A 12,035-nucleotide genomic window follows, 5' to 3' on the forward strand; every position below is an offset into this window, starting at 1 on the left:
AGGGGGTATTGGACGTCTCCAGCATAAGCTATGCAACCGACCGACAAACCGACCTGAAGCCAGTTCTTCATTCCACTCTTTTTGTATCACCTCGTCTCATCTCGTCTCGCTCCGAAATGACTTCTCCCCTAGAACCGAGTCTCGTTTAGCGATCCTGCAAATTCTGGTCGCGCGCTACCATGTTCTCAAAGTCATGCCACCACTGAGCGACCTCCTCCCTCTCTTGGTCTCGTGCGATCTGCCATGGGGCCGTGGGAGGAGGAGCACCAAGCCGCGCCACCAGCTCCGCGAGCGTGTCCGTATCCTTCTTTCTCTCCAAGGCCAGCACACACATATCTTCGAGCAGGTCCAGGTACTTGTCCGGGTGTGGCAACTCTGTCGAGCGCAGGAGTTTGTGCATGAGATAGCAGCGGTAGGTGTAGTCCCATTGATTTCGCACTTCTTCGAGAATGACCAGCGTAATTGTGAGGCGCTTATATCGGCTGAAGAAGTCCTTGATGCCCATCATGTTGGTACCGAGGCCTTTCTTCTCGTAGATCGCGAGGATGACATGGCTTTTTGGCGCGTTCGGTTCGGCTTCGTAGGAGTCAAGAGCGGAGCGAAGGTTCACGAGCTCGTCGTTGCCACGATTAGCGAGTTCCTCGATGTTGGCTTCGAGTCGGACGCGGCTGAGGTTGATGTTTACAAATTCCGAGGCCGCAGCACATGGGGAGGGTAGTGGAAGCAGCTGGATCTCGGCTCCAGAGGAGGCAGAGCTTGTGGACTGGGCTGCTGGGGCGGGGTCAGGGGCACGGCCACCGGACGGAGGAGGGGCACATTTGTGATGTGTCAATTCAGCGTGGATGTGTCGGATGATGAATTCGTATGTGCCTTTGTTGTGCTCGGCGTTTGCTTCCTTCTCGTCTGGGTTTTGTGCGTAGGTGGTGCGTGAAAGGACAATGACAGCTCGTAGGTGGTCGGTGGTTTCACAGCGTCGGCTCGCCATGGTGAGTTCTTGTCGTCTGACCACTGGAAAAGATTCTGGAAGGAGGCAGGGAAGAGACAAGAAGGGAAGACACAGCTGTGCTCAAGGGTGGGTGTTTTCCTTCTCGCAGACCTCCCGCAGAAGGATTGCACAGGGTGAACTCGCTGACTAGAAGGGCAGCAGAGCAGAAATTGTCGACGTTTGTGAGTGACATTGCAGCCCACAAAAAAAAAAACAGAACCAGTACAGAGGACCGCAAGGACGGGATACACGATTCACGAGGGGGAGTATTCATACCAGAAAGACGCTCCGGGGTGAAGCGTTGTTGCCAGAGAGACGTTTTGTATATTCCCGCAGTGGATGGGTATTTCATCCCCCAAGCAACATGATCCTGAGAACAGCTTGACTCTGTCAAGACACATTCGGTCTGCAACAGTTGCCTCAATATACTAGCTCCAGGCCATGAAGTGCAAATACCGTGCGGAAAAGCACAATGAGGCCGGAGGTCGTCGATCAGGACGGCCATAGACATAATAATGCTGACCGCATCAGCAATGGGGAACAGAGGGCACCGAAGTGGACGTCTCAGGCACTTTGCGGTACCCCTCATATAGGGCATTGACTGAGACGATGTGCATAGTCTCATGCTCTGGACCTTTGAGCTATTATCCTTCGGCGATCTGTGGCAGCTGGAGCTGGAGCTGGAGCAACATGATCAAAGGACTGAATCCACATCATGTGAAGCCCCTGGTACGAGAGAAAGACGGGCGACAATGAAGAGTATTTACTCATCGGAGACGCTTCTACGACACGCAGGACGTTTTTGCTGGACTCTTCAAACGCTAGTCGTCTTAAGACCAACTGGGGAAAGCGTGGAAGCAAGGGAAGCTAGCACCCAGACGGCTACGCGTGCCGGAATATGACGTAGTTGAAGCGCAAGCTGGGATTCGGCTAATCCAGGCCAAGCTAAGCCAGATCCGAATCAGAAAAGCGTCCATTGACGGCATCGTGAGCTCTATCGAGTTGTCTCTCTATCAAATGGTAGCTCGTACCTGATGTCTGTGAACGTTATGTAGTAGCGAGGGAACCAGCTTTGGATCGGCTCAACTCCAGGAGGGCCCTGCACCAACTCACTCTCTGCCTGTCCGCAATCCAGGTTGTTGGAAAACTCACCACCGTTCACAGGAACCCATTTGAGAGGCATAATGGCTGCGCCGACCCAGCCTGAGCAGACCAATGCTCTGAACATCTACATTCTCACGTATAACTGTGCCCGAACTCTCGTCAATCCCAGCATATTTGCACCGCACCTGTTCCACGGTCTTCCGGCCAACAGCCTCTCACCGGAGTTCCTTGTCATCTGCTTACAAGAGTTCGCGCCCATTAGTTACGCGTTCTTGGGCGGATCCTTCATAACGCCTTACTTCAACGCCTGGCGGCATATCGTTAGACTCGCTTCGACTTCGAAAGATCACAGCTATGTCAACGTGATAAGCCGCAATGTGGGGATGACGGGGATCATGGTGTTTGCAAGGGATGATGTTGCGGATCACGTGAAATGGCTGAAGACAGCTGGGGTTGGTGTTGGCTTTAGTGAAATGGGCAACAAAGGCGCGGTTGCCTTGAGGATAGGCTATCAATCGCCTGGTATGGCAAGCGAAGTCGAGTTCACCTTTGTGTCTGCTCATCTGGCGCCAATGGAGGACGGCCTGGAGCGGCGTAACGAGGATTACAAAAACATTGTGAGGAGGCTGGTGTTCGTCCCGGATTCCAGCAGCAAGAAGCCCGTGTCAAGAGATGAGGAAGATGAAGATGCCCCTCTGCTACAGGGCAATGATCCGTCGCAGCAAGTCGATGAGGCCTTTGAAAGCGGCATGTATGCTTCATCGTCACATCTGTTCTTTGCTGGGGACCTCAACTATCGGACGTCACTGCTTCGGCCGTCGCCGCAAGACGTGGATGAGAAATTCCCGCACCCCACCACCAACGAGGCTGACCCAAAGCACTTTCAGCAGCTCCTCGCAGAAGACCAACTTACTCAGCAGGTCAAGGCTGGAAAGACCCTGCACGGCTTGTCGGAAGCACCAATCACCTTCCCACCCACCTACAAGTACCACACTGACGGGAGCAAGGCTGTCATCTTCGCCAATGGAGAAGAGGAGGATCGACAACACTGGAGCTGGGCGCGTCATCGCTGGCCGTCCTGGTGTGATAGAATCTTCTTCTGGAACGATCGTGGAAGTAGCGGTGACGTCAAGGTGACTCCGCAGAAGTACACGTGTCTACCATTGTTTGCAACCTCGGATCATCGTCCAGTAGTGCTGGCTGCTACGGTACCTTTGAAGGCGTTGGCGAACGCAGGGCAGGGGGGTGAGGGTGGACGTGGCCCCACGGCAGCACCATTCGATATCGACCCGGACTGGAGGAGCAGACGAGCTCAGGCACGCAGAAAAGAGCTTGCCGTGGGTCTTATGGCTTACCTGGCACTGACATGGGAGGGAAACGGATTGTTGTTGGCGACGACGATTGGTGCAATTGGAGGGTGGTTGATTATCAGATCTCTCCTCACCGGATGAGATGAAGGTGCGAAGCTCGGTCGGATGTTCGGCATTCAATGGACATGGGCGTTCGCCAGGCTGGGAAAGCGCATGAGGACAGAGAACTTTTCCATTTGAAGGAATTGAACGGGACCACGTGCTCATACAATGAGAGTAGGAAAGGATGTGCTTCGGCTGGCTGATTCATAAGAGTGGGGATGTCCTCCGTAATCAACATTCGCCTACCCAGTAAAGGAACATGGATTAAGCGACAGCTGTCGAAGACTCGAAAAGCTTCGATGAGGCATTCTAGCGTATTCGTACCATGGAAGGATACTCGGTTGGGAGATTTCCCCTGCTGATCCTTCACATTGAGCCTGTATCCGCACAAGGGAACGCAGAAGAAGATGAGCCTAGCTGAATCGCATGGCGCACACTAAGCTGGCTGTTCCACCAAGCCACACAACGTCCTGATACCGCGGGTATGTACGGAGTACCCAGTCTGCCAGAGAGCCAGTGGGACATTCTACTGTGTACACCAGCTGTCTCTGCGTTGGGCTCTCTACGCAAAAATATAATCGAACCAGAGCGCGGTGTGACACATCTACAACGAATTGGACTGACGACAGGCACTTTCTTGTTGAGCACCCTCCCATCCCGTTATGTGATTATGATTATCTCTTTCGGATTTCTGTCTCGGCAACCGCCCGAGTCTGCTCAGTCTGCCCGGTCACTGTGCAGCTGACATAACCCACACAAGACGATGATTCGACGTTGGTCTTGCGCGCATTCTCGTCAGCAATGGCCCGACACTGAAGGCGTAGTGTATTGGCGGACGGTCCGACGCGCATCTCGATGATCTGAAGGTTGCAGTGTGATTACTATTGACAAGTACTGTGCGTTGCGGTTCAGTCCGGCTCTTGAGTGCTGAAGTTACGTACGATTGCCATTTCGGTGAAAATTGGGTTGGCATTACCCGGTTGAAGAGCCCTGACACTTCCGAAGTATCTGTATCTGTCCATTTCGTGGCGTCGCACCGAGGAACCATGGCGTCGAGGGCGGAGACAGTCTAGACCCTTCCTCCCGGACTTGTGGTCTGGACCTTACGCCCATCAGCTGAGTTGCAGGGGTCGCCAAGTGGTTTCAGCTCTGGCGCATGACGGGGCTCTACTCGCCGGTGGGAAAGAATGAATGAAAGTGCCAATTAGGAGCGGGCATCCGAAGGTGAAGCCCAGCGACACAACGTTCTCGTGGTTGCAGTGCAGAGTACATTGCTCGCAAGAGCATACCAGGCACAGTCGAAGCCTCCGTGTTGAAACTGGCATCCAGTTGAGACCGTAACACAAAATTGAACATACGGCTCCTGCTCATCGATAACACCAGGTCTACTGGGACGAAGCTCCTCGGTCACGATGCACGACGGATGACTGGCCTTGCGGCCGACAGTCAACAATAGATATGTACTGCGTACAAAACAGCACCTGCGGACGAGGCCGAGAGGATCCGTCGCGGTTCAAGCTGCGGATGAGAGGCCTCAAAAGGCAGCCTGCCTCCAAGAGCCTTATGCTTGTCTGACTAAGTGAGGCTTCTTAGCTCCGTCGGAGTTTGGGAGGAATGGTCCAATCGACGGCCGTGCAGTGCGAGAGCCAGATGCGAGAGAATAAGGAAAGCGCAGCGCGTCTACGGAGGACGCTGGATGGCGCTAACCACGAGAGCAGGATTGCTAGAGTGAGCACGCGCAATGTAACTGTAGAGTAACACAAATACGAGCACTTTTCATGGGTTGGGCAAACCACCGTTTTCCCGGAACTCTGGCTAATTGATCAGTAGCACTGGCTGGTGCTGATGAGCTCAACAAGCAAGCCTGGACTTTGAGTTGCTGCATGCTCAGTATTGCAGGATCGGAGCAACTGAATCAAGCAATGCAGCAGTGAGACTTGCGTGTCGCGGTGCTCAGCCATGATTCCACAGGAAGCACCCAAGGTTATGCTGTGCCTGGGTGGTGTCGAAGCTTCGTGACAGAGAATGGCCTGACGAGGTGGGCATGACATATTGGGTTACGGTAACCGCGTTGGGGAGGGAGGCCTACGTATGCCCTGCGACGCCCTGGAGCCGCTGCTGTTGCGGGTGGGGAAGGAATAACGTGATGAGACCGCCGGGCGGCCTGCGGGAGAACAGTCAGGCGGTCCCTGGCTCCCCCTGTTGCAGGAATCAGGCCAGGCTGCTGCCAGTGGACTAAACTTTGCCTAACCAACAGTCTTGGTGGTCCCTGGTGGTTCGGCCTCCCCAGTGACATCTTCATTGCATGCGATCTGCACCCCTGTCAACAGGCTCAAGCCCCGTTTGCTGCACGATTGCCAAATTGCTGCCTTATTCGAAACTGTCCGGTCGGCCCTGGTTTTGCACCGGTATATCACTCTCGTTTCATCCTCCTTCGAGTCTTCGATCTTGCTTCCTCTCCACAAGCACCGCACGATCGACGAGACACATCAACAAGAGTACCGACCTTCGCGTACGATACTGCTACTGTACAACAACCGCCTCAGGCACAGAGGAGTCTTCTGGTACACTCGGGCCCTCACCAGTGGCATCCTCCGAAGACGTCATCGGTCTTCAGTCGATCACACTGTTGACCGATTCCACACTTTTAACGAGTGTTGCTCTTCTGTCGTCAACAACGCACCATGTTCTCCTGCTCAAACCAGCCTCGGGGTTGCCGTGGGCGATGCGATACGCCCGGGGCCAAGTGCAGTGAATGCAGAGTACGTTCCACTCTTCTCGCTTGTTTGCAGCCTTGTATTCTTCACAGCTTCTGACATGGCTTGCTCTCAGATGTACAACTTTCGTACTCGGCCTAGCAAACAATACCGATCGGTCCTCACACAACCGCTCAACTCCCGGTCGGGCCTCATGACTCCATCGTCGGAGGCTGATGTCACCATGCAGCACGTCCCTGCAGCGCGGTAGCGCCCACTCAGGAGCGAAAACACGCCCAACACACGACATCTCAACCAATCCCACCTATCCTCCATTTTACCCATTCCTGCTTTGCCCAATCTTGGCGAATTTCCCCATGCCGGGCAGAGGACATGGGCAGGAGGGGGTGCTCACGACTCCGATACCCTACGAGCGATGACATTACGACCGCACCCACCCGATTGGCATTTCTGTTATTACCGCTACTTCTCCATCACCGCTTTTACGGCACATCTCGATTCTGTCTTGTTGGGGTTCAGCGACGGCGTCTAGGGGGCGCAATTGACACCACCAAGCTTCAGCGACGCTTGCATGGGGGCCAGCGCACAATCATCTATTTTTCGACTGCGATTTTCAGTCACCCTACTCTTTTCAGCGTAGGCATGTGTTCCGACGCCTTATCCTTTATCAATGACGCCAGATTCCACTACTGGTGACGACTTGCTGCAGCTGCAGCTGCAAGCAAAGGGTCCCTGTGGAACTAGCTTGGGCGGGGATTGTCGATCTTTCTGAACATATGGGCTCTAAAAGCACCTCGCGGTGAAGAATGAAAAGCGATGGACTTGGGGTGTACGGATTTTTGGTAATGAAGCGGCAGCTGGTTTGTTGCTCATGTACCAATATTAGTTGCGATGGGGTATAGCGCCATCGCAAACTACCTGTACTCTACACAGTACAGACGAACTCCTCCACACGGAGAGAGACTCATATACGAATCATCCCAAAAAAAAGGTTGAACATGTCATTTCTGGCTTCGCTTCCAAAGTGAGAGCGCACTTGAATCGCCCGTCTGCTGCCATGCACAGCTGTTCAGTTCTGGCGTGTTGCATATGCAGTCCCTTGACAAGTGCTGAGATGAGGAATTCCGCGACCTCCCTGGGTTTTCGCAAGGTTCAAGTCCCTGCGTGCGAATGAAAATGCCTCAGCCTGTCCCCGGACGGCCGCTGCAGAAATTCCCCCACTCCGAACCGAGAACGCACAATAATCAGTGGGTGAGACGCACATTTGCTCAACATTGAGACTTTGCTGTTCAAGCGTAGAAACATGCGTCCGACGTTCACTGATTAAGTTAAGGACCGGAGCAAATGAAGTGCTAGTCGCATCTGGGGGCCTCAGCTTGTCTCTAATTTTGAGAGTGCAGCAAGCCTCGGGCGTTCGCAAGAGCGGAACCTGGAAGTTTGGTGAGACACCAGGGCAGTGCTCATGCAGCCAGTCAGCGAGGGTAAAGCGCTTCGCAGCGAGCTGTGTCGCTGTGTCGCTGTGTCGCCTGATCCGCCGGCTCATCCCGCGTGCTTCACATGATCTGCTTGCCACTCGTCTTCCGCCCACAAGGTGGCATGATTGGTTGCCTGCTAGAACTCAATGTCGCCCAATCCGACGTGCGATTTCGAGGGGCACACACCAGCTTGCACATCCTCAGCTGCGTCGAGGCAAGCTCCACCGACGGCGAATGGGATTGAGTTAGATCTGCCGAAGCGTGCTCGACGCGTCAACCAGGTCGATATCCTCGTCTCCAGACGTGAGAAGTAACAGTCCGGTGCATCGGTTTTTGCTGACCTTCATCTAGATGTGACACCTTCTGTGGCTGACTACTCGATCCACCCTCCATGGCGATGCCACTCTCATTCGACGGCGAAGGCTTCAAGCTGCCTCACGTCGCGTCGACGCCTCTCGAGACCGGCATACTCAAGGCAAGCCGTATATCCAGACACCGACCATCCGCAGCCTCCTATGATGGTGGTCACGACCCCATATTCATGTGCATGGGGTTCTCGACGATTTTGATCACAATGAGTCGCTCAAAAAAATACCCGGATCTGATACATAGCCGCATAGTCGTGGACGTCCATTCCTGATAGTGGCATCATTCCACGGCGTTTCACTCAAGATGCTGCTTGCCGCCATCGCTCTTGTCTCGAGCCTGGGAGATGCTGCTTCCATGCGCAAGGGTCGCTCCTTCCTCGCCATGGACATGCACTACTTAGACGAGCTGTACTTGTGCTCTGCTCCTCAGGCCGCCATATCCCCAGGCCTGCAATTTTGGATACATCCAGTATGAGCAATAGAACTGGAGGCGATGGCTTCGCTATGGTTGCTGCCAGACATGCTATGATCTCCTCCGAGGCTGGTTCTGAAAACTACCGAGCACTGCCATCCTCTTACCGTCGACGCATCCGGAAGTCAAGGTCCCTCGCGACGGTACACCAAAGTAGCAACCTTCGTCTGCGAATCCAACGTTCTGTTCCATTCCTTCGTCGGCAAAGCACAACCGTATTCCACAAGAGCTCAAGTTCACCATGGGAAAGGCACGACGAAGCCGTCCAGCTTGCTCGAGCACAGTACTTTGGCGGGTCCGATCATCACGACACACAAGAACTAGAGCTGTATAGCTTCCACAAGATCGACAGGAAAGAGCATCACAAGTTCAGAAAATCGGTTCGTGGAAGTCTGACTGCAGATGCCCACCTTCCACCCGCAGTCAAGAGATCGTCCTCGTTTACTGCGACGATTCGCAACCGTGTTCGACAGGTTATTGGAAGGACTTGGAACAGGAAAGACACCCTTCCCCCTCAACAGCTCGAGGCCCAGCGCAACTACTTTTCGGAGCTAGACCGGGATGTCGGGCCTCCGTGTGGGTTTGATGCATACGCAGCCGCTGAAGATACTCTGCGAAAGACGGATTTCGACCCTTCTGTCCCCGAACATGATGTCCTCGAAGACCTGGACAAGGTTTCCTATACTCTTGCGTCTGCGACGAGCCATGAGAGCCTTCACTCCAATGGAGGATCCCGGGTGACCAGCTGGACCAACTCCAGCATGACGGGCTCCATTGGTTTGCGTTCAGGTCTGATGGAACGCAATCGATTGTCGATCATCAAGGAAGACGGTGGACCACACCAGCCTTCGTCATCTGCAGGGAAACATATCGGAGGAGTGGAAATATTCCGCGAGCCTCTACAGCCAGTTACAAACGATGGTGTGATAGCCTCTGCTGTTAACACTCAACGAGTTTACTCTGCTTTGATCAAACGAATCAATGAAGAAGAAGCAGAAGTTGAAAGGACGCGACTTGCGGTCGAGACTCTCGACCAGGAGCGCGAAGGGGTCAACAGAGGTCTACTTGCGGCAAGACAGACTGTCAGAGCAGTGCAGAGCGATTCCTCGCTGGCGACTTTAACGGCCGACCATCAGAGCCGGCGCTTTAGCAGTCGCTCTACCTCGTGGGACCTGGATTCGACAACCAATGATCCTACGACGGATGCCCGATGTAAGGAGAACTCTGGCAGGGCACGGGAGCGGCTAGTCGAGCAAGAATCGCAGTCAAGCTTCTTTCCCTTCTCGAGCGAAAAGAGTCCGGACACCCCAAGTCCTTTCAAGAAGTTCCTGAACGAGAGGCGAAGTCGGGCTCGTAACCGGAGCAGGAGCCGAAGCAGCGGTCGCGACCATGCAGCAGATGCGGACGGCGCAAGCGTCATCATCACTCGACATTCTAGCAATCCTGTGATGAATCGACCTCGGTTTGCTTTGAGCAGCGCCAGCATTTACTCGCGAACTACGAATGGTGGATCGAACGACCAGTACCGCCTTCCAGTCGACAGTTCAGAGGAGCTGCTTGCCCCAGCGCACACAGGATCTGAATCAATGGGGATGGCGTCGATCTTGCCAGTCAAACATGCTTCTTGTGATCGAAGTCAATGGAATCCATGGTCAGACCCAGTCGATGTGCGACTCTCTGCGCCCGAACACAACCCACACACCCGGGAAAGAGCTCAGATTAGGTCCGAAGAGGACTCGGCCAGCAGAGATGAAATGCTCTCCGGGAACAATACCGGTGGAACTCCTCGCGCTGATCTGAACGCCTTCCCTGGAACGGAGACGCCGAAAGTGCGCATTGACACTGCTCCGAGTCAGGCTCACGATCAGCTACGCAACAAGTTGAGTGCCGATGCGCTAAGCAACATTTCCAACAAGGCCGATGATGGGAGTAAGGACAGTAGGAGTCTGCGGAAGCTAAGCCCAGGAAACCTGGCAAAGATGTTCAAGGATAGAAAACCGCAGAAGCCTCTCAGACCTCAAAGCTCGGGCAAAGAAAACAGTCCGGCGGCTCGAGAGGGCTCGCCGCCAATTAGCACGCCAGGGCGACTCCATCTTCAATTCCGAAACGGTCCCTCCACGGGTCGGTTACGCCAGAAGGCTGGCGAAACGGCGTTCTATACTCGAAACGGTGTCTACTCGACGCCTCAAGGCTCCGTCTCGAGCACACCCAGCCGATCACACGAGAGTCCGAGTGAGAATGCCAAACACCATCTGGTGGCCCGACTCTCTCGGCCGTTCAATATGGATGTGCCTCCACACAATCGCCCCTTCGATAGCATGTACCTCGGGAAACGGACGTTTGGCCATCCTGACACGTTCGGGGACAACCGATTGAGCGTCGCGCCCAGAATCTCTGAAGATGTGACTGAGCCGAACAAGGAACTTGCGCCAGACGAAACGGACGCAATGCCATCCAGATCCTACTCTGCCGGGAGAAGTGCGGCAAAAATGTTCGGCCTCCTTGGCAGTAAGAGGATGGTGAGCAACTTTCTCAAGAGTCGACGAGGGGATAGGAGCACGAGTGCAGGCGAACAAAATGTGGCAAACGGAAGCCCAGCGTTCATCTAGGCCGGGGATTTGGACTACGGTGGGTGGATCATTGTCGTCGGACTGACCAGTATTGTTTAGGGAGCCAGCGGCCACCAGGGCCGGCGCATTCGCTCGCCATCGGACGTGGTAACACCGACGTTGGTTCGATCTCAGGGGAGGCTTTCAGCCTTCAGGAACACGGGTAACGAATTATCATGATCTTTCAAAGTCCCCCAAGCTGTGAGCCCAGATTTTCCTTTCGCTTACGTAACGGTCGAGATTCTGTTGGCTGCGAAAAAGGCTGCATGTAACTTTGATCAGACGACCACGTGTGTGAGATACAAGACTGACTGAGCCAGATCGTCCTGATCGTAGGTGTTTTTCGCTCTCACACAGCAGCCTCTGGCTACTGATGCGCTGATGTGCCCATGTGTTGTTTTCAAACGAAGGTAAGGTCTGTCACTCAGCGTCTCTGCCGCCGAGTAGGTAAGTGCGATGCATGCAACACTCGCGAGGCAGCTACGATGGCGCCGTAACGAAGTAAGTCATGCTCGCCCAGTTGTCATGTCACCCTCATTGCTTCCTCACCGCTGCATCACGGTTGGGTTTTCCAGACTCGTTTCGTGTTGTTGTATGTCCCTTTTATCCCCCGTCTCCGGTCATTGATCTCGCCTGCACCGAGTAACTCCTTCTCCTTGTATTGCCACCTATCATGCTGCCCTGAGTTGTCGTGTCCTTCTTGATGTCTGTGTACCCCGCTATGATGTCTCTGCACTCTGCACTCTGCACACTGCGCCCTGCCACGACGCATGCGGTCGGTCACCTTCGATTGCTGTGCTACCTTGTTGTATTCTACCTTGTTGTATTCTACCTTGTTGTATTCTACCTTGTTGTATTCTACCTTGTTGTATTCTACCTTGTTGTATTCTACC

General features: G+C 54.1%; 3 protein-coding genes across 3 annotated transcripts; 2 read left to right on the forward strand and 1 right to left on the reverse strand.

Moving 5' to 3' along the window:
* Positions 1–145: 145 nt before the first annotated feature.
* Positions 146–985, reverse strand: G647_05013 (uncharacterized protein; the record flags this gene model as incomplete). Its single annotated transcript, XM_008729348.1, has 1 exon — positions 146–985. The coding sequence occupies one exon, from the start codon at positions 983–985 to the stop codon at positions 146–148; it is 840 nt and encodes a 279-aa protein (XP_008727570.1).
* A 1,184-nt stretch (positions 986–2,169) lies between these two features.
* Positions 2,170–3,540, forward strand: G647_05014 (uncharacterized protein; the record flags this gene model as incomplete). Its single annotated transcript, XM_008729349.1, has 1 exon — positions 2,170–3,540. The coding sequence occupies one exon, from the start codon at positions 2,170–2,172 to the stop codon at positions 3,538–3,540; it is 1,371 nt and encodes a 456-aa protein (XP_008727571.1).
* A 4,992-nt stretch (positions 3,541–8,532) lies between these two features.
* Positions 8,533–11,142, forward strand: G647_05015 (uncharacterized protein; the record flags this gene model as incomplete). The annotated part of the gene is made up of 1 exon (XM_008729350.1): positions 8,533–11,142. The coding sequence occupies one exon, from the start codon at positions 8,533–8,535 to the stop codon at positions 11,140–11,142; it is 2,610 nt and encodes an 869-aa protein (XP_008727572.1).
* Between the last annotated feature and the right edge of the window lie 893 nt (positions 11,143–12,035).

Source organism: Cladophialophora carrionii (genome assembly GCF_000365165.1).
Source record: "Cladophialophora carrionii CBS 160.54 unplaced genomic scaffold supercont1.4, whole genome shotgun sequence".
Taxonomy (NCBI): Eukaryota; Fungi; Ascomycota; class Eurotiomycetes; order Chaetothyriales; family Herpotrichiellaceae; genus Cladophialophora; species Cladophialophora carrionii.